The 21,547-nt window shown below is 38.5% G+C and overlaps 3 protein-coding genes across 5 annotated transcripts; 2 read left to right on the top strand and 1 right to left on the bottom strand.

The window, feature by feature from the left end:
• The first annotated feature begins 544 nt into the window (after window positions 1-544).
• On the top strand, window positions 545-6,921 carry LOC132169803 (receptor-like protein kinase FERONIA). The gene is made up of 2 exons (XM_088510543.1): window positions 545-2,374; window positions 6,175-6,921. The coding sequence occupies exons 1-2, from the start codon at window positions 545-547 to the stop codon at window positions 6,919-6,921; spliced, it is 2,577 nt and encodes an 858-aa protein (XP_088366669.1).
• Window positions 6,922-8,591: 1,670 nt separating this feature from the next.
• APE2 (Glucose-6-phosphate/phosphate translocator-like protein) lies at window positions 8,592-13,892 on the bottom strand. 3 transcript variants are annotated; one of them, XM_059581710.2, is made up of 12 exons: window positions 13,293-13,891; window positions 13,135-13,209; window positions 12,906-12,971; window positions 12,693-12,771; window positions 11,574-11,694; window positions 11,361-11,456; window positions 10,858-10,970; window positions 10,637-10,714; window positions 10,412-10,528; window positions 10,048-10,147; window positions 9,844-9,944; window positions 8,592-9,013 (listed from the first exon to the last, which is right to left on the bottom strand). In XM_059581710.2, the coding sequence occupies exons 1-12, from the start codon at window positions 13,562-13,564 to the stop codon at window positions 8,996-8,998; spliced, it is 1,236 nt and encodes a 411-aa protein (XP_059437693.2). In that variant the 5' UTR covers window positions 13,565-13,891; the 3' UTR covers window positions 8,592-8,995. The 3 variants fall into 3 exon arrangements, with proteins under 3 accessions (XP_059437693.2, XP_059437694.2, XP_088366678.1); XM_059581711.2 differs by having other exon boundaries at window positions 13,288-13,515; XM_088510552.1 differs by having other exon boundaries at window positions 8,940-9,944; window positions 13,293-13,892.
• A 3,252-nt stretch (window positions 13,893-17,144) lies between these two features.
• On the top strand, window positions 17,145-18,749 carry LOC132170872 (anthocyanidin 5,3-O-glucosyltransferase). The gene has a single exon (XM_059582009.2). It carries the CDS (start codon window positions 17,146-17,148, stop codon window positions 18,601-18,603), a length of 1,458 nt encoding a protein of 485 aa, XP_059437992.2. The 5' UTR covers window position 17,145; the 3' UTR covers window positions 18,604-18,749.
• Window positions 18,750-21,547: the final 2,798 nt, after the last annotated feature.

Below are 21,547 nucleotides of genomic sequence, written 5' to 3'. Positions count from 1 at the left end.
AAAAAAAAAAAAAACCAATTAGATACAAATCAGTCTAATTAACATTACTTTTTCCGTTTTTCGTAACACAAATGGTAGCATAAACCACAAAGGTAAAAATGATAATGTCCTTAGTTCAAAATATCCAAGTTCAAAAGTTTTGAATTATCATATCAATAATTCAAACTCAATAATGTGATGTTGTTAGTGAAGCTTCCTGCTTTGGATTTCAAACCAAAACAGTAACAGCTGCAAAAGAGAAATTGCTTGTCAGGTGGCCAAGTGCATGAGTACACACGGCAACATTTGAGTCCATAGGGTACAAAGAGAAACACCTGCAGTTACATGGCGAGTATCATAAAAATCGCAACGATGTTAGAGTCTGCTACTAAAAATTAGCCTTGGACATAGTCCTGCAAATCTCAAGAGGCTTAAACGGGTTTGGCTTCTTCTGCTCATGACAATGTCGTCCACTTGCACGAGGATAGCCTTGAACAGTCATCCACTGAAATAAAGCCTTGAACAGTCTTTCCAATCTATCACCTCCTCCTTTTCTTTCTCTCCAATGAGTAACCGAAGCAGAATACGTCTTTGGACCACCATCTTACCATGTCTTACACCTCTCTACCTAGCCTTCTTGCTGTACCACCTGACTAGCACCGTCGCCGGTGGCTCGCCGTCTCCTTACACACCGGATGTTAAAATTGTCCTAGCCTGTGGTTTCTCTGAGGGTTCAACAGCTCTAGATGGGCGACTCTGGGTTGGAGACGTGTATTCAAAATTCTCCCCCATTGAACACTCACAAAACCAGACATCTTCTACCGCCTTCGCACCTGCTTCTCAACGCTCATTCTCTTCCGTGCCACGAGTACCCTATTCCACTGTCCGGCTCTCTCTCTCTGCATTCACCTACATGTTCCCGGTCCCTGCGGGCCGTTATTTCGTTCGACTATACTTCTACCCGGCTTCGTACCCTAACTTTGGTCGCTCTAACGCCCTATTCTCTGTCAAAGCCGGTGGTTTTACTCTTCTTAGCAATTTCAATGCTTCACTTACAGCAGATGCCGATGATGATCCTGGGGATACCATATTAAGAGAATACTGCGTAAACATCAAGGAGAATCAAACGGAATTGAACATAACCTTCACTCCGGACGTTCCAAATGCATATGCTTTTATCAACGGAATTGAAATCTCGTCGATGCCTCCAGATTTCTATAACGCTTCTTCTGCCAAGAAAACGTTTTCTTCAAGCGACGACTACCAGCAGAACCTGACCAACCATAACAACACTGCTATGGAGATGGTATACAGACTTAATGTTGGAGGCCGCTCCATCGCACCCGTTGAAGACACTGGCATGTTCCGGGGCTGGAGTCAAGACGACGATTACTTAACAGTATCTGGACACTCTGTTCTACCTGTAAACATTTCTATTGAACTAAACTTTACCAACATACCTGCGTACACTGCGCCAGAAGAGGTCTATCGCACTGCCCGGACAATGGGGACGAACAAAACTATCAACAAGAACTACAATCTAACCTGGGAATTCCCTGTAGATTCTGGGTTCGTCTATCTCGTTAGGCTACACTTCTGCGAGTTTCAATCAGAGGTTACTCAAGTACACGACAGAGTGTTCCTAATTTTCATAGCAAATACAACCGCAGAGGAAGCAGCCGACGTGATAAAATGGAGCGGCGGAAATGGTTTTCCGGTATATAGAGACTACGCGGTTTCCATGTTTGGCAAAGAAGGCGAGAAGAAAATGAACCTCTCTCTCGCATTGGAAGCAAACCCACAAGACTGGAAGACTTCTTACACTGATGCAATCTTGAACGGTGTTGAAATATTTAAAGTAAGCTCCTCTAGTGGCAGTCTCGCCGGACCCAATCCAGAGCCAATTGTTGTGCCACCAACACCATTGAAGAATAACATAACAAAAATAGTTGCCATCGTTGGTGGTGGAGTTTCCGGCTTTGTTGTGCTGTCCATTCTCGGGTTCTTGATTCTCCGGCAGTGCGAGAGAGTCAAGCACTCCAGCTTCAGTGATAGGACGACTTGGTGGGGTCCGCTTTCTTTCCCAACGAACAAGTCAACAAAGACTCCTATGTCATCTCTACCATCCGATCAGTGTCGTCACTTTTCATTGGCTAAGATTAGAGCAGCCACCAATAACTTTGACGAAGCTCTCATAATTGGTGTTGGTGGGTTTGGTAACGTGTACAAAGGGTACATAAACATTAACGGTGGGGCCAACCTAGTTGCGATCAAGCGGTTGACACCCGGTTCTCAACAAGGGGCTCACGAGTTTGAGACCGAAATCGAGATGCTCTCCCAGCTTCGCCACCGTCATCTCGTTTCTTTAATAGGCTACTGTAACGATGGCAGCAGAGTGAGAGAAGAAAATAGAGATCAGCCGCCATCCGTTCCAGCAAAAGAAGAGTTTGTACATCTGTCTTTTGTATTCTATTTTAGGAATAATCTCTCTTGTGTGATAGTGAGATTTGGGTGTATTGGGGCTTTGGGATCTGAGTGATTTTCTTTCTACTATTTTTGTACTCCATCTTTTGATAGTTGATTTTCTCCGGGTCGTCTCCGCCAGTGGATGTAGGCTTGTTAAGCCGAACCACTTAAATTATTGTGTCGTGTGTGATTGCTTATCTTTGTTATTCCGCATTCTTCTTATTTTTCGCATCTCACGGGTCTTGGGAAATAGGATTAATTTCCTAACAACTGGTATCAGAGCTGTTGGTTCGAGTGGGAGCGATGGCAAGTTAAGAAGGAAAGATGGGAATCGAGAAGTTCGACGGCAAAGATTTTGGGTTTTGGAAGGTACAAATTGAAGATATTCTTTATGGGAAGGATCTTCATCAACCTCTTTTGGAAGAACAACCCGACGACATGGATGATAGCGAGTGGGCTCTGCTTGATCGCAAAGCCCTAGCAGTTATCAGGTTATCACTGTCAAAATCAGTTGCACACAACGTTGTAAAGGAGAAGACAGCAGCAGGTCTAATGGCGGCTTTGTCAAGCATGTATGAGAAGCCGTCGGCTAACAACAAGGTGCATCTGATGAAGAAATTGTTCAACCTAAAGATGGCGGAAGGAGCTTCGGTGGCACATCATCTCAATGAGTTCAACACCATCACAAATCAATTGTCCTCAGTGGAAATTAATTTTGATGATGAGGTTCGCGCGTTGATCGTCTTAGCATCTTTGCCAAATAGCTGGGAAGCAGTGAGGATGGCTGTGAGTAACTCTGTAGGAAAGAGTAAACTGAGCTATGCAGACGTCAGAGATTTGATTCTCAGTGAAGAGGTTCGCAGAAGAGATGCGGGTGAAGCCTCTTGTTCTGGTGCTGCTTTAAACCTCGAGACTCGGGGTAGAGGACAAGATAGAAACTCTGGTCAAGGCAGATCAAATTCCAGAAAAGGGAGAAGCAAATTTAGATTCGACCGACAACCTGAGTGTTGGAACTGTGGCAAGACTGGCCACTACAAGAAGAATTGCAGGGAACTGCAGAAGGAGACTGAGAATGATTATGCAAACGTAGTGACAAAAGAAGTATATGATGCCCTACTTCTTTCTGTTGACAGTCCCCTTGATTCTTGGGTCTTAGACTCAGGAGTATCTTTTCATACGACAGCGATCCGTGAAATTCTCGAGAACTATGTTGCTGGAGATTTCGGGAAGGTGTATTTGGCTGACGGAATGGCGCTGGATGTTGTGGGCCTAGGCGATGTTCGCATTAGAGTTCATAGTGACTCGGTATGGAAGCTGCAAAAGGTCAGGCATGTTCCGGAGCTGAAAAAGAATCTGATTTCAGTGGGACAGCTTGATGAGGAAGGGCATTCTATTTATTTCCACGGTGGAAAGTGGAAGGTCAGCAAGGGAGCTAGGATTTTGGCTCGTGGTCATAAGACGGGTACTCTCTATATGACCACGAACAGCAAGGATACAGATGCTGTTGTATATACGACTGCTGACTCAAAACTATGGCACCTAAGGCTTGGGCACATGAGCGAGAAAGAGATGAAGGTACTTATGTCAAAAGGGAAACTACTGGGGTTGAAGTCAGTTGATTCTGATTTGTGTAAAGGCTACATCCTAGGGAAGCAGAAGAAGGTGAGTTTCGCGGAAGTTGGCAATGCACCTAAGCTTGGAAAGCTGGAGCTGGTACACACGAATTTGTGGGGTCCCGCACCAGTGGCATCTCTTGGAGGCTCGCGGTATTACATCACATTTATTGATGACTCAAGCAGGAAGGTATGGGTTTATTTCTTGAAAAGTAAATCTGATGTATTTGAGACTTTTAAGAAATGGAAGGCCATGGTTGAAACTGAAACGGGTTTGAAGCTCAAGCGTTTGAGATCAGACAATGGAGGAGAATACGAAGATAGGGGGTTTAAACAGTTTTGTGCAGTGAATGGGATTAGAATGGAGAAAACTATCCCGGGAATGCCGCAGCGGAATGGCGTGGCTAAGTGCATGAACATAACTCTCAATGAGCGTGCTAGGAGTATGAGGTTGCATGCTGGGTTACCAAAGACTTTCTGGGCTGATGCAGTGAGCACTGCTGCATACTTGATAAATAGGGGGTCTTCCGTTCCCCTGAGCCATAGACTACCGGAAGAAGTCTGGAGTGGAAAAGAGGTAAATCTTTCACATCTGAAAGTTTTTGGTTGTGTTTCGTATGTCCATGTTGAGTCTGATGCTATGAGTAAACTAGATGGTAAATCTAGTAAGTGTTTCTTCATTGGATATGGAGATGAGGCCTTCGGTTATCGATTTTGGGATGATCAAAATCGGAGGATTATTAGAAGTCGGAATGTGACTTTTAATGAGTGTGCTATGTACAAGGATGAATCAAGTGCAGAACCTGAAGTTACAGAGCATGAACCGAAGAAGTCTGAGTTTTTTAACTTAGATAAGCTTTCTGAAAGTACAGTGCAGAAAGAGAAACAATTCGTGGAGGTGAAGCTTGATGAACAGTGTTCACTCACGGATAAATGTGATGACAGAGAATTTTCAAGAGACTTACTGCACCGGAAAAAGTCTTATTCTTTAGCAAGAGGCAAAGAGAGACGTGATCGAAAAGCAACAAAGAGGTATGGCTTTGAGGATATGGTTTCTTTTGCTCTGACAGCTAGTAGTGGAGATTCATCGTCTGTCCAGGATGGTACGCCGAAAGAGGTGGAGTCACTACGGAGTGGTAAAGCTTGGGAATCGGCAGACTTACCCAAGGGAAAGAAGGCTAAAGGGTGCAAATGGGTCTACAGGAAGAAACAGTCATCGGAGAAAGCTGTACGGTCGACAGGACAGATAGGGAGGCATGGTGTTATGTCTAAATCAGGTCCTATGCTCAAGTTCAAGAGACGCTTGGACTTGAGGGACACTTGTAGAGTGTGATTGTCCTTGGGGGTTGAGGCGGAGACATCTAGAGGAGACACGTTTTGGTAGACTTGATGGGATTCAAGTCAAGGTGGAGATTGTTAGGTGTGACTTGCCATCCATCACACGTGGGCCCCACTAGTTCTCTACTCCTTTTGGGTTTAGGAGACTTTTGTCCAAGTTTGATTTGGAGTCCTTCTCCTATGTGTAATTGGACTCCTTGTTTGATTTATAGTAGGAGTCCTAGACCAACATGTAAAAGGAGAGTTAAGCTTCTATATAAGGAACAAAGCACAAGGTGAATTTGTGTGTGTGCAAAAACGTGAAGCACCAAAGAGAGGAGAAAAAAAAGAGAGAATTTGTGAGAAGGAGGTACAAGGGCAGCAAGGTGTTTTCTTCTTGGTGGTTTATGGAGGAGCCAAAAACAGGTGATTAGAAGAAAAAGGGTGCTGCAGAGTGAGAGAAGAAAATAGAGATCAGCCGCCATCCGTTCCAGCAAAAGAAGAGTTTGTACATCTGTCTTTTGTATTCTATTTTAGGAATAATCTCTCTTGTGTGATAGTGAGATTTGGGTGTATTGGGGCTTTGGGATCTGAGTGATTTTCTTTCTACTATTTTTGTACTCCATCTTTTGATAGTTGATTTTCTCCGGGTCGTCTCCGCCAGTGGATGTAGGCTTGTTAAGCCGAACCACTTAAATTTTTGTGTCGTGTGTGATTGCTTATCTTTGTTATTCCGCATTCTTCTTATTTTTCGCATCTCACGGGTCTTGGGAAATAGGATTAATTTCCTAACAATGAGATGATCCTCTTCTATGATTTTATGGCTCATGGGACCCTCCGTGATCATCTCCACAAAACTATTGATAATCCTCCTCTTTGCTGGAAGCAACGGTTGGAAATTTGTATCGGTGCAGCAAGTGGGTTGAACTACCTTCACACGGGTGTGAACCACACAATCATTCATCGTGACGTGAAGACGACAAATATCTTATTGGATGAGAAATGGGTAGCAAAGGTGTCTGATTTTGGGTTATCCAAAATAGGAAAGTCTGAAACCCATGTCAGCACAAATGTCAAGGGTACTTTTGGGTATTTAGATCCAGAATATTACCGACGTCAACAGTTGTCTCAGAAGTCTGATGTATACTCGTTTGGTGTAGTTTTGTTCGAAGTATTGTCTGCGAAGCCACCCATAATACATACTGGAGAGATGCAAGCGGTGTGCCTAGGAGAGTGGGCTCCGGAATGCTATCGCAATGGAAAGGTTGATCAGATCGTTGATCCATCATTAAAGGATGAAGTATCAGCCGAGTGTTTAAAGACATTTGTTGAGATTGCGATTAATTGTTTGCACGACAATGGAATCAACCGGCCATCGATGAATGATGTGGTGCGGGACCTTGAGCTAGCATTGCAGTTGCAGGAGAGTGCAGACAAAGATGTCAAGCTTGAGGAGGAAATTATCCAGCCCAATGACATGTGTAGCAGCAGTAGTAGGATCAGTGGACAAGATTTCTCTGAGATTGTAAATCTTCAAGGTCGGTGAAAGAAGGTAGTAGCCGATCGATCAATTTTTAGGATGTTTTATTAGAGTCACATTGCCGAAAACAAGGAGTGGGTTTGAAAGCAAGTCAGCAAGTGGATCAACTATTGTATGAAAACGTCGAATTTAAACTCAATCTTTGAATCTCAAGGAAATATATTCTTTAGGATGTCTAGTTTTAATGTAGGACGGATGTAATGTTAAAGTTTTCACTTTACTGAGGTGTCCTGCACATCCACGTACATGTATGCAGCATGTGTTTTACACTAGCCTAACTAATAGATACATATGAATTATTGTGGGACAAAAATATCTCTGCGATTTTTTTTCTTACCAGTTTCGAAGACTATTTAAGATAAGAGAGGGTTAGGTTCTCATCTCGTGCATCTCTAACTAACGGGAGACACTTCTAAGGTGTAAAGTTGAAAATGTGATTTTCATCGTCAAAATTGTTTTCTTCAAATAACAATCATGGAGAGATACGTCTCTTATTATTTTATTAGACTCAATTCATAAAGCTAGCGTAGATCATCAAAGATCTAGTTGAACTTATAATTTCATCATAAAATATGTATCTATAATAATTCTAATATGGACCGTTCTTTTTAAATGAAATGTCCAAAATACCACACACATAGAAGAGAAAGGTGTAGCTTGCATGCATGCAACCCACATAGGTGGCCTCAAGGGGACAAGAAGAGTGGTTCAGCCAACCCCAACAAACACTCCTATGACTTGCACAGGGTGCAATCTATCATTTTTCTCTCTTATATGCCATTACATTTTGGGTAATTCATTTAAAAATTGAAGGACATAAATTTTCTCTAAACTAATTTGGAAGAAATTAATTCTCTAACCCAGTCTAATAATTTGCCACATGTCTTCTTGCATATGCTCAACATAGAAAGCAATCCAAAAGTCTCTCCTTAAGCCGTTCATCTTCTTTCTCAGTTTTCTCTCTCTGATATACGACTGAAAAATTTGCAGCTGGGGTTGGACGTTAATGAAGGCTTGCAGAATGGATGTTAATGAAGGTATGTGCTAAAATTCTTTCTGTGTACACGTTAATGAAGGCTTGCAGAATGGAGGAAACAAGAACCGTTTGGACAATCCAATATTATATTTGGGGTTGCACCTGTCTTTGTTAATGGAAGAACAACACCTGCAGAATCCAAACCAGCTTCCACTGCAGAATTCTCAGCTGGACTCTCACCACACGGCCACACATGAATTCTCACCTAAATACAAATTAGACTTCTTTAAACTCTTTAGAGATGACTGCCTATACTTGGATCAAATTCTTTTTAAAAAAAAAATCAAAGAAAAGTGAGAAGGGAAACGAATCGGTTTAGGAGAAAGCCATTGGACTCCTTCGTGTTTCAGCTTTGTGTGTTCGAGCGTTAGAAGAAGAATAGTTAACATTACAGTAAAGAGCGTTAACTGTGTAGGTAGTATGTTAATTATACTAAAAAGCCATATGCCTCTCACATTATAGAGGACATGTGGCAATTTATTAGACTGGATTTGAAAATTTTTCTATCCAAAAACAAATGGCTTAAATTAAAGCTATTACACTGCGTCAAACGTCAGTATCCTAAGTATTGCACGTGATCTCAATCAAGACCTAAACAAATGCCCTATATTTCACAATCAAGACACTTATGAGAACAATCAATCATCAAAGCACGTCTGCCTGAATAATGAGCAGTTCCAAGTATATATATGCATAATCATCACATATTTCATCACATATTGTGTTAACTCCCTTTGAAGCTTATTATGGCTTGTGACAGAAAAAGTGATTCATTATTTTCACTCACAACATGAGATGATTGCAAATTAGCAATTGTCTGTAATCTGAATCAAAGGAAATCGATCAAAAGAAAAATAACTGCCATCAAAAGAAAAATAACTGCCACAAGGATAATAGGATACACTTTTTTTTTTCTTTTTTTCTTTTTTTTTTCTGTTCTTGGTAAATAATAGGGCAATCCATTTGCCATCTCTCTCTTTTGAAGGAAATATTTGAAAATGTACAACGCATGATTCTCACCCATGTCCAGACCTCTTTTTCTCCTCATGCTGTTTTAGCTTGCTGCCAATCCCATTAAAAAAAAAAAAATTCAAAATCAAAATTAATAAAAGTCAGCTTAAGTGTTAATTCTAGCAGAAGTGTACATCAAAACATGGCGTCTATATAGCACCAAAACTATCACCAATTTAATTGATGGGTAGACAGATTCAGGGCGCATCAGGAAACCACAAGGAATGCATTTTTATCAACTTGGGATTCACTATACATTTTTATCAGGATTTAATGTTTGCGCATCTAACGGTGTATATAAAGTCAATGTTGGCAAATCTTTTAAAACATTTAAATGATGTGACATCTTATATATCGATAAATACACAAACTTTAAATTCTTATATAAAATGGATATTATCCGTTTCATTTAAAATGGAGAGGATCCTAATTCACTAGAGAACAACATAAAATGGAGATTCCCCTTATTTACTTGTTCACAACCTAATCAGAGGAACCATCTCAAATGGCAAGCAAAAGGCAGACACAGCATAAATCAACTTAATACGCAGCACTGATAAGCCACAAATGTTCAGCACCACTTAAGTTGCAGACCAAAAAGTTGAAACAAATGCCTACTATGGTGTAAACCTAAGATTTTTTTTTTTTCTAAGCATGTAAAACTAGATTTTAATTCAATATGCAAGAACCCAAAATTTTATGGCAGTTATTCTTTGAAGCATATATAAATGCTGCTCGTTAGGTAATCCCACATTGGTTGGGTTTTGAGACTTTTCATGTACTTGCGAGATGACTATCTATCATCTGGTATAAGGTTTGGGGTTGAATGCTTGACACTCAACCAGACTTTTCTTCTACTAAGTTTAAGCTGAAAAACTCACTCGTTTCTCTTCTTCCAGCTTGGCCTTGATATAAGAGTAGGTTGCTACTCCAGCAATTGCAATGGCTGTTCCAATACCAGTTTGTGTTGAAATTTTGTTACCTGCCAAGAGCCATATGTTAGACATCATTCAGATAAAAAGTTCTTTAGGCAAATAAAGAACGGAAGAAAGGAAAAAGTAAAAGGGAGATAAAAAAAAAATTACCGAAGATCACGATTGAGAATCCAATCACAAATACTCGTTTCAACACGTTCCCAACTGCATGTGTAAGAGGTGCCACCCTCTCCAGGGTGTTGGTGGCCAGCTGTATTCAAGCAGCCGAAAAAGAGAACGGTTCTTGTCAGCTCATAACATCATACTCCACTAAAAATTATCAATTAATGAAAGTACGGGCTACAATAAGAATGAATCCAGCAGTTGGCATGGTATGAAATTCGGATTCCAATATGGGGGGGGGGGGGGGGGGGGGGATCAAAGAGAGGGCTCATATAATTGCAAGAATAAAATAACTTCTACACAAGCCATGCAAACATCAGTTACAAAAGAATATGCAGAAACAAAAATGTACCTGATTGTAAAGATGGTAAAACATTCCCACCCAAAAAAGGTCTGTGACGAACTTGGTTAGACCTACTTTGGCAATTGCATCACTAAAGCCATGCTTCAGCAGTTTTGGTCCCTCCAACTGTAAAACAAAATGAGGCCATGGAAATATCGAAAGACATTAAAACATGAACTTTTATTTGGGTTACATAATATCGAAATTCTAGAGTTGTAAGTGAAGTTCACTCACGATGATGGCAGGTGGAATACAGACAATGAGAGCAATGATGGAAATATAAGCATAGAGATTAGTACTATCCATGTCAGTCTGCAAAATTCACATATAAAAACAAAAAGCCCATTAGACAAGCTTTAGAGCCATGGAAGATAAGAACTCTCTAAACTCATATAATAGCTTTTGCATGACTAACTCAAGGTAAAAGAGTTAAGAAGAGTTTCGTAGTAGATAACCATGGCTTTCTTTGAATAGATACTCCTATATGTAAAGGATATATTGGAAATCATAGCACTAATGAAGCCAGTCCAGTTGAATGACAGCTCGGTCAATGATGCCATTGACACACCTGCATGTCAAATCAAAGCCAAACTTACCATTAATATAGAAATGTACAAAGACTAATCGAATAAAATTTACATGGACTGGCCAAGTCTGGCCTTCACCTTCGAAACCTTCATAGATTATATAATATGTATATTTTGTAAGTAACAAATACTCTCTTTCTTCGTCCCATAATAACTGAAAATTTGAAAAATGGTACGCATTTTAATGAAACAAACACCCTTTCTAAAATATCCTTAGATGGACAGTCCAAAAATAAAAGTTCATTGTGATAGAAGGAGAATTGATGTCATAAAGTAGTCATCTGGTCAAGCGGTGTGATCCACTGTCTAGATTAGGATATTTCAACCAGCATGATATGACTGAAACAACCACATAAATAGCGAGAGCTTACCAAGAACAACAGGAGCCAGAGACAGCCATAAAGTTATAGGTATTGATTGTCCAAGTATGAACTGAGAGGCAGCAGCATTGAAGAAGGGCTCAAGAGCTGAAACAAATAAATATTATTTCAGTGGAAGAAACTCTAGACTCGATTAGTATTGGTCATATAATAGCTTAAAACATAAAGGTAAAATCTGCGCAAGAGCATCGAAGTTTCTATAACCTTTAATTGTATGAGTGAATGATACAGCAACAGCTGCAAAAGAGACATTGCTTGTCACGTGGCCAAGTGCATGACACACGGCAACAGGGATGAGCAGTTTCAAGAGGTTTGAGTCCATAGGCTACAAAGAGAAACACCATTTAAATGCCAAGTGCAATCAGCACATAACAAAGGTTTCAAGTTCTGCTCATAAAAATTAGCCTTGGACATAGTCCTGATAAGTAACCACAATCAGACCGGAGGAGCATCAAATTTTATGTGATATGCACCAAAGTAATGCTAGAAACTACGTTTTTATCCTACAACTATTTTACAATGATGACATTATAGTCCTAACTAACCATTGGACTAGTCCTTGTTAAAAAATAAAATAAAAAATTGACTGAAATTGCCACATCAACTATGGTTATTTATGGCATTTCTCTATGCACCATGTTCTAAAGGACTGCAAATTTGGTGTAATATTGCACTAGAAACAACTTCAAAACACTAAATCAATTATTTAAACTTGTAATTTCTTTCAGATGGATCATCCACTTTGGTATTGCTTTGAATTTCAGGAAAGAGAAGCTATATATTGACATACTAAAATTACCATGTATGGAAATGGAAACTAGACAACGGTGCTACAAGAGCACTGAAGGTGGACCACGTTTCAATAATAGAGTAATAGTTGGGTGTTCCCAACAAAAATGGTAACTGGGGAATTATGAAATTATAATATGATAAGAGGACTCGAGATCTGGTACCCCATTATCAACAAAAAAGCTATGTGTCGTCGTTTTACTTTACACGACGGGGAAATTTAAGCGCGACATGACCCAAAAACAAGTACCATACTCCTGCTTAAATCCTAGTACTAAAATAATGCTATAATTTGTCAAGATTAAATTTAAAAGTTAACTTATTTTTAGAAGCTTTTAATAAAAAAAAAAATTAAAAAAAATTCAATCTTAAACATTGATTAAACTACAAAATTGATATTAAGCTGAATCCGTATCATACTAAAAACCACCAAGCTCATAAAACACACATCCAGGGTAAAAAAAAAAAAAAAAAATTTTTTGTTTTTTACAATTAATTATTAGAATGTAAGTGGGCTTGAAGGGTTTAGCTTACAGCGCGCTTGGGAAGGCCCACAGTCCAGCTCACCAAACAGTATATCACCCCGACCAACAAGTGTATAACCGACACAAAGCTGTACGCATCAGAAACCAACTGTCGTCGGAAAAAACAACAATGTATGTACACCGCTAGAGTTGATCACATTTACAATCCTACCCACCTAAAATTACACATAATTTATCTCAAAAGTCAAAATACCGAACTTACTAGGGGTACGGGAAGTAATTGTAGATCTTCTTGTTGAGGATGTTGAAAATCACGTTCAGGAAATACCTGCACGACGACAATTTCGTAATTTCACGCATTCAGTCACACACATACCGAGAACATAAAGAACGACACCGTATCTTCGACTCTTTCGAGCCCAAGACTCAGTTAGTCAGTTAGATATCTTATTGTAGCCACCGGCGCAGGTTAGAGAATGCACGTGACCTACCACATGAAGAAGAAGAAGCCCGTGACGAGAGCCGGGTACTTCGCGAAGAACCCGACCGGAGCGATCTTCGCTTCCCTGTAAGAAACACAATCGAGTCAGAAGGGAGGCCAAAGAGAACTACCACTCGGCCGAGTCAGAACGGAGGAAACGGACCTCACCCGGCGGAATCGCCCCCTTCGGCCGGCGACGACGAAGCCGTGGCGCAGACGGTGCTTGGCCTCAGAATCTTCGCGCTGAGCCTCGAGCTCTCGAGCAGCAGAGCCGGTCGGAGCTGCCTCCCCCATATCAGGTTTCCGCCCTCTCCGACGGCTCCGATCGGCCGCGCGGAGACGAAGCTGACGCTGCCGTTGGCGCCGCTCTCTCTCTGCGGCTTTCGGAGGTTTGAGAGGGGAGCGAAGGTGGCGGCGCGTGACAGCACTCGCGACTCCATGATCAGAGAGAGAGAAAGAGTAAGGAAGAGAGCGAAATGTGCTTGTGGTAGCTACGCTGAGCTTTTATTCACGATCAGAGAAAGGCTTATCCTGCGCGGAAATGGATAACTTGCACCAGGGAGCAATGCGGACCGTTTCAATAGTGACAAGCCGAGCGGTTAATCACCTATTCGATTCTGATTTGGTACCTCGCGGGACACACTCATACAATACACCAACCTGTTGATCACCTGAAAAGGGAATCAGGGATCATCGTGTAGTTTGATGAACGCTGTGAGAGCGTTGGGGGCATAGAGGTAAGATGGAGGGGTACGTGTCAGATTGTAGTCCAACAGGGGAGGCATAAGGAAGAAAGATAATATTGTGGCTGTGGGGGAGGATATGGGGGCCCATCTTATCCCCAGCGAAAGGCCTGGGAGGGAGGGCTTGTCTTGTCCAATCGCGGTGCTCTTTGTTCAATCCCTTATCGTCTTTCTCTATTTTTTCTTTATGTCTACTTTTATCCTTCAAAAATTTAAAGGATAAGAAATAGTGGATTTAATTAATATAAAATATTTAATTAAAAAAAAAAAAAAGATAAATTATGAAAATAGAATTTTAACTTAGGATTGTTCTCCAAACAGAAACTAATAAAAAATAATATATATTTATCAAATATTTTAATCCTTATATATATATATATATATATATATATATAATAGAAATCTTCCCATTTTTTTTTTATAAGATATAAAACTTCCTTTTAAAAGTTACCATTTATTATGAGTTCAGAAAAAAAAAAAAAAAAATGTTACAATTTTTTTTTTTATGTTCTCTTTATCCTACATGAATATTGTTCTTTAAAAAAAAAAATATGAAAAACGAGTAAGAAAAGTTCTTTTCCTACTTTCTTAAAAAATAATTTTTACGTAAAATTAGAAAAACACATCGAGAAGTCGAGAACACCAAAAGAAACCGTATCATTCGTCTTACAAAAAGACAATAGCTATAATTCTCATACCAGCTAGGCAGCTACCCCCCAATGGATGTGTATAAGACATAAGGTCTTTTTCCCGTGTGCCATGTAGGCTTTCTTTGAAGAGGTATTAATAATTCATGTGATAAAACACAATAAAGAAAAGTGCTTGTCATCCGTGAGGTAGCTAACTCGCCTAAAGAAATGTTAGATGATTTTTTTTTTTTTTTTTTTTCCTTCAAAAAGTGTTTGAAGCGGAGAGTAATTGTAGCTATTTTATCTGAGCGTAAATATAATAGCACCAACCCACATGGGACTGCTTAGGAAGAACCTAGAAGACGAAAACTGTAGACGCATCCTAAAGATCAACTAAGCCATAGCTTAACCGACCACCCCACCAAGACTTCAATGAGACCCAAGAGGAATAATACAAATAGACATAAAGATTTTCATATTTAGGAGTCGAACTCATGCCCTTACATTATCCAAACCCAACGAAAATGCCCCTAAGACCATCAAATCACCACCTCAGTTATAGAAATGTTCGATGATTTGTTGTATGCATGATGGCTCTCGTTTGAAGATTAACGTTGAATTATCAATACACTTATAAATGGATAAAAAATTTTACAAACTAGTATCTAAAAATGACATGTTTGATAGCGCATGAGATGCTTTTTTTTTTTTTAATAATGTGCTTCTCACAATTTTTTTAAAGGTTAAATGACCTTTTGATACTTGAGTTTTAACGACTTTATTTTATTTTATTTTTTTCCATCTAGGTTTAATTTTGTATCATAGATAGTGCTTATTTTATAGGTAAATACAAAGATGGTACTTTTGCCAATCTTTCATCCATAAAACTAATATAATTCTATGTCAAACTAATCAAAACCTGTCACGTGTCATTTACCTCAATAAAAAATAAAAAATAAAGAATAAAAATAAAAAATAATTAAAAATATCTCTCTCTCTCTCTCTCTATATATATATATATAGACACACACCGAAGAGGGCTGGCTCAAGCCTCAAGCCACCCCTTTGTGGCAATGGGGTGGCCTACGTACCACCCTCATTCTCAATTGAAATATGTTGTGTGGATCGCAATGTACAAATGGTGCGTGGTTACAAGTGTACATAGACTTGATTCTATGACTCAAAAGTTTATGTTTATGTTTTGTCACTTGGACCCAATGGGCCAAATAAGTGACCAACATTATTAGTAGTATGGATCATCTAAGGTTGAACCCGATCGGGGCTACTAGTTATGGATGTTTTGTATCTCATCGGATACCCAGTGTTGTACGAGAAGTCGACTAGGACGCACAAACCTCAAATTGAAAAATGTTGTCTCTATAATTGCACCTTAAACAAATTTAATAAATGTAGTATTTTCCCAGTTGGCATGATTATTAATTGCTAACATAACAAATTTTCAAAATGAAATTACATAAACCCCGTGATATTTGTAATGTTCATTTCTGTTTATTCTTTCAACTAAACCAAGCTCAGTTCATAGATATTTACTTTTATGAAATCCGACTTATGCAATTACTTGTTTTTACCCCTAAAACATTCGTTTGCTTTAGAGTTTAGTAGGTACTAGTGCAGGAGTGGAGATTAGAGTTCTTCCGCTAAGTTTGTGTCGGAAGCGAAACCTCATAGAAGCAATATTGTTATTTGTAATTCCAGTTTTGGGTTGTAACTTGTAATCTTGTAAGTTGATTATGATTAGACAGTTGTTGTTTCTTTCTAGAAACTCTGGTTAATTTGTAATTTTCCACTGCCCAGCCTTCACCTCTTTGCTTCCCCAAAGAGAAGACAAGATGAAATATATAGTAAGTAATAAGCTGTCTTATTTTCCAGTTTTGTAGATCAACATGATGCCTGTAATTTTCGACGGTCCATTATATTCCACGTAACATCACAATGAGATTCGATCAGCTAGCAAGGTACTATATACAGTAGTTTCAATAATTCAACAGCATATCTGTCCTTCACTTGGAAAGGATTTCCAGGACAGGCGTAAATTTGGCATCTTCCAACAGCATGTCGGCCAGTCAACAGTACTGAAGCCATTTAAGACGAATTCACGTGCCGTTGAATTCGTGCCTTAGAGAAAGTTTAAAGTACAGATATTTATTTCGTGCCTTTGAATGGACCGCCTATCGGTTAGAAAATATTAAGACGAACATTACTCCTAATTAATAGGCCGGAAAGTATTGATTAAAATGGACTAAATCCTTTTCAGTCTATTTTAAACTAAAAAATATCTTATTATTAGAGAGATTCTAGCTATAAATATGATATATATTATATATATTTTAAAAATAATTAAAAAATAAAATAACAAAGAATTAACATAATAATAATAATAATAATAAATTAAAGAATGGCTTGTCACCTCCAATAAGTAGCTAGAGATGCTTTAATTTTTTTTTAAAATATATATAATAATTTGTTTTTTTATTAATAAGATAATTATTTTATTTATGGTCTAAAAAGATCATAACTATTAACTGGATATTCTTTAGTTCAAAATAAACCGTAGAGAATCCGGATCCAATTAAAATGATGTATAGATTGATATTATCAAATTTCCTATGTATAAACATATAGTCACATATGGTTCCTCACTACTTCCTCAGAGACGCTGTGAACATGGAGGAAGTCATAGTCCTATACCCCTCTCCTTTTAGAGGCCACCTAATCGCCATGGTAGAGCTTGGCAAGCTCATAGTCAAGCACCACCCTTCTTTCTCCGTCACAATCCTCATCTTAGACACTGCCTCCGCCGCTCAATACGCGGCAAGCTCTGCCACCGCCCAATACATTGCTGCAGTCAACGCCACCACTCCATCCATTACCTTCCACCGCCTCCCTCCCGTCTACGACGTCGTCCCTTCCTCCTCTTCCCCCGCAGAGTCAGGCTACTTGCTCCCACGCCTCAACAACCCAAATCTCCACCAAGCCCTCCAAACCATCTCCCATACCTCCAAACTCAAAGCCTTCATCATTGATTTCTTCTGTGACGCTGCTTTCCAAGTAGCCGCAAATCTTAGCATCCCCACCTACTATTTTTACACCTCTAGCGGAAGCAGTCTAGCCACCTTTCTATACCTCCCCACTCTCCATAAAAGCCTGGATAAAAGCTTGAAAGATCTCGACGATCATATGCTTGTTGATATTCCTGGCTTGCCGCCTCTCCCGGCTTCAGACATGATGAAAGGTATGTCAGATCGTAGTGCTAAAGTGTATGAGAATTTCTTAAACACAGCGACCCACATGGCCAATTCAAATGGGCTTATTGTAAATACGTTTGACATGCTCGAAAGAAAAGCTCTTGGGGCAATACGGGATGGGCTATGCGTGCCAGATGGACCCACTCCGCCAATATTCTGTATTGGACCTTCGATATCAAGCAGCAATATTCAAGATGGAGAAAATCAGCACGAGTGTCTGAGTTGGCTAAACTTGCAACCGAGTCAAAGCGTCGTGTTTCTGTGTTTTGGAAGCATGGGATCGTTTTCAGCAAAACAGTTGCAAGAAATAGCCGTAGGATTAGAAAACAGTGGCCAAAGGTTCTTGTGGGTAGTGAGAAATCCACCGCCAGATGACAACAAAGAGCCAAATCTGGATGCATTGTTGCCAAACGGTTTCTTGGAAAGGACAGCGGAGAGGGGTTTTGTGGTGAAGCAATGGGCTCCACAAGTGGAGATACTGAGTCACGGCTCGGTGGGTGGGTTCGTGACTCATTGCGGGTGGAACTCGGTGCTTGAAGCGTTGTGTGGCGGCTTGCCGATGGTTGCGTGGCCTTTGTATTCGGAGCAGAGGATGAACAGGGCGGGCTTGGTGAAGGAATTGAAGGTGGCGTTGGCAGTAACCGAGTCGGAAGACGGGTTGGTGAGTGCGGCCGAGTTGGAGAAGCGAGTGAGGGAGTTAATGGTCTCGGAAGCAGGCAAAGAGGTGAGAGAGAAAGTTTCAGCCATGAGAGATGCTGCTATGGCAGCCGTGGAAGAGGGAGGGTCCGCTCATGTTGCATTGGACAAGCTGGCTGAGTCGTGGGTCACGACAACCTGCTAGTTACAGCTACGTCATACTTTTCTTTTCTTAGATTGTCTGATTAATTACTGTGATCGACTTTCTGATTCTGATTGCTCCTTCTATCTTCAAAAGGCAAAATTAGACCAATTTAATAGTTGGAAAATTGCTCTCTTTAATTGGTTTCAGTTGCGTGAGGGTGGTCCTTAGAGAAAAAATAAATTGGAAAAGTATCAATGGGTCTACAAGTTTTATATTTAAACTAATTAATAATTAAGCTATTAAATTTATCTCTTTCTATCAGCTTAAGCTTTTGGGACAATTAGTAATTTAAGATGGTAACAGAGTCAAAGGTTTTAGGATCGAACCTTGACTACGTCAATTCACCTCCTATTTAAATTAAATATTCTACATATTGGGTCTCACCTATCAAAAAGAAGTTTGAGTTCACACGTGAGGGGAGTGTTAAACTAATTAATTATTAAGTGATTAAATTTACCTTTTTTCTATCAACTTTAATCAACAAGGCTATTTAAATACCAAATGCAAACAAATGAAAGTTACTTAGTTTTGTAATCTTATATATTCATTTTCATTCTCTCTCTCATCTACTATGAACAAAAAATTAAAAAAAATAATATTAATAATATTTAACTAAAGTAAATGAAGATATAGAGAGTTTAATATTTGATTCATTTTAAAAGTGACTTTTCAAATTTAAAAAGTGAGTTTTTCTCTTTAAATTTAACTTTTATTTGAAGAGCTGAGTATGGATGCTCTAAAGGATCTCTCAAAAAAATAATTTTTTTAAAAAATTTATATGTATTTTTTATAAATTAAACTTTCAAAAATTGATTTTTTGCATTTTTTAAATTTCGCCCTCCCAAATTAAAAGTTTTAATTTCACCTGTCTGCAGCCAGAGTTCCGGTATCAATGGGGTCTACTTTTAGGCTATGGGAGAGGAACTGGGTTCAGTGAAGCGAGCTAAGAAAATGGAGCGAGTGTGGATCGATATAAAGCTATTTTGTATAAAAATTACGTCAAGAGCATTCATAACACGGAGCCAAATTTTTATACAAAATGGTTACTCAAAATTTATTTTATTTGATTTAGCTAATAAATTTTTAAAGGCCCTCTACATCCAATTAGCTATATTTTTATTTATATCATTTAAATATTATTTTTTTACTCTTTATTGAGAAAAAGTTTTGGAAAAAAGTGGGAAAAGTTTTAGAAAAAAGAGAAAACAAGTGAAAGAAACAATAAAAAATAAAATGACTCCCTTAAAAAGTACTGCTATACTTAGCTTTTTTTTTTGTTCTTCCAATCAAATATTTATTTTGCATTTTTTTTTTGACTAATCCAATGTAGTGGTTTTTTACAAATTTGATTAGTCATTTTAAATAAAAGTAACATTTGGCTCTTCGTGAATGCTCTTATTGACGTAATTTTTAAAATCACTATTAGATTTGTAATAGATTACTATTAAAATTTAATCTAATAATAATTTTAAATAGAAAATGTCAATTTCTTAGCGTTATTTTATGCCAATCTCTTAGAGCATTCCCAGCAGACTCACTATAATGGAGTCTATTTCTTAAGTCTAGGGAATATGTTCAAAAAATCACAAAAAACATTCTATAGCAGACTCCCTAAATGAACCCTAAACATTAGGATTGCTAGAGTTATATATATATATATATATATATATATATATATATATATATAATTAACAAAACAAAATGGGGTGGCAAAATGGGTACCTGACACTACTCGATTACGACTCGCGGGTACCCGTTATACGATTAGCCTATACACGACCCGTTTAGCTAAACGGGTAATTGGGTCTGACACGATTATGACACGAAAATAGTTGGGTAACCCGACATGACCCGTTTTACCCGTTTAAAATAACAGGGTCTAATCGGGTAGACCCGACCCGACCCGACCCGACCCGGCACGGCAAAACCCTAAACTATAAATTTTTATTTAAAAAAAAATTCAAAATTGTAATAATAATACATCAATACATTGTCAATGCAAAAAATTGAGTTCCAAGATATTAAAGACTTTAATAAAGGATAAGAAAAAAAAAATGGAAAGTGACTGTAATTATACTCCAAAAGAAATTACTAAACTCATGATTTCACCTAAACTTAAAACAAGCAAGCATATTGACTAAGTTTATTTATTAAAATAATTTTTAGTATAAAGAAATTTATTTTTGCTCAAATTACATTCCACTAAAAAAGAATTATGTATATTTCAACACAAAATATGATATTTGTAATCTGTTAAAATTAAATATCTCATAACAGAGAAGAATTTTGGAAATCATTTGAAAAAAAAAAAAGAAATTAAGGGCAAAAAGCAAGAAGAATGTTTTTAAATTAAAATCATTTAATTATTTAAATATAAAAAAGGCCCTACCTAAATTTGTTGTCTTAGGCCTCAAAATCTATTAAGTCGAACCTACTCGAGGGGTTGGCTTGGACGCTTGGTTACTAGTAAGCCACTTGGCTCTCATCGATACCTCATAAAGCATAAAGTCTAAGTAGGAACAAAACTAAAATTTCTATTTCAAAATGATCCAAATATGAATGAGATTGAGGGGTAAAATGTGTCAACGTTTCTATCATAACAACAAAGAAAAAGATAATAAAAAAAAGCTGACAAAAACAAAATAATAATAATAATAAAAAAAGAAACAAAACTCAAAACTACATCAACATTACATTCATAATTCATTACAAAATACTTGTCCACTTGAAGTCTTGAAGGATCCATGATCCATCCCATGTAATCAAAGATATGAATTATGAAACACTACAAATATGCTCATTTTTTTTACTTTTTTTAATTTTTTAATGTTTTTAATCGGGTCTGGTGGGTATCCGTTAGACCCGGACAGTAACCAGGTCTAACAAGTACCTGCCAGACCCGAACAATAACCGGGTCTAACGGGTACTTGTCAGACCCGAACAG

The sequence above is a fragment of the Corylus avellana genome, chromosome 1, assembly GCF_965113065.1.
Source record: "Corylus avellana chromosome 1, dhCorAvel1.hap1.2, whole genome shotgun sequence".
Lineage (NCBI taxonomy): Eukaryota > Viridiplantae > Streptophyta > Magnoliopsida > Fagales > Betulaceae > Corylus > Corylus avellana.
Note: the sequence above shows the minus strand (reverse complement) of the source record. Positions and strands in the feature narration are given on the sequence as shown.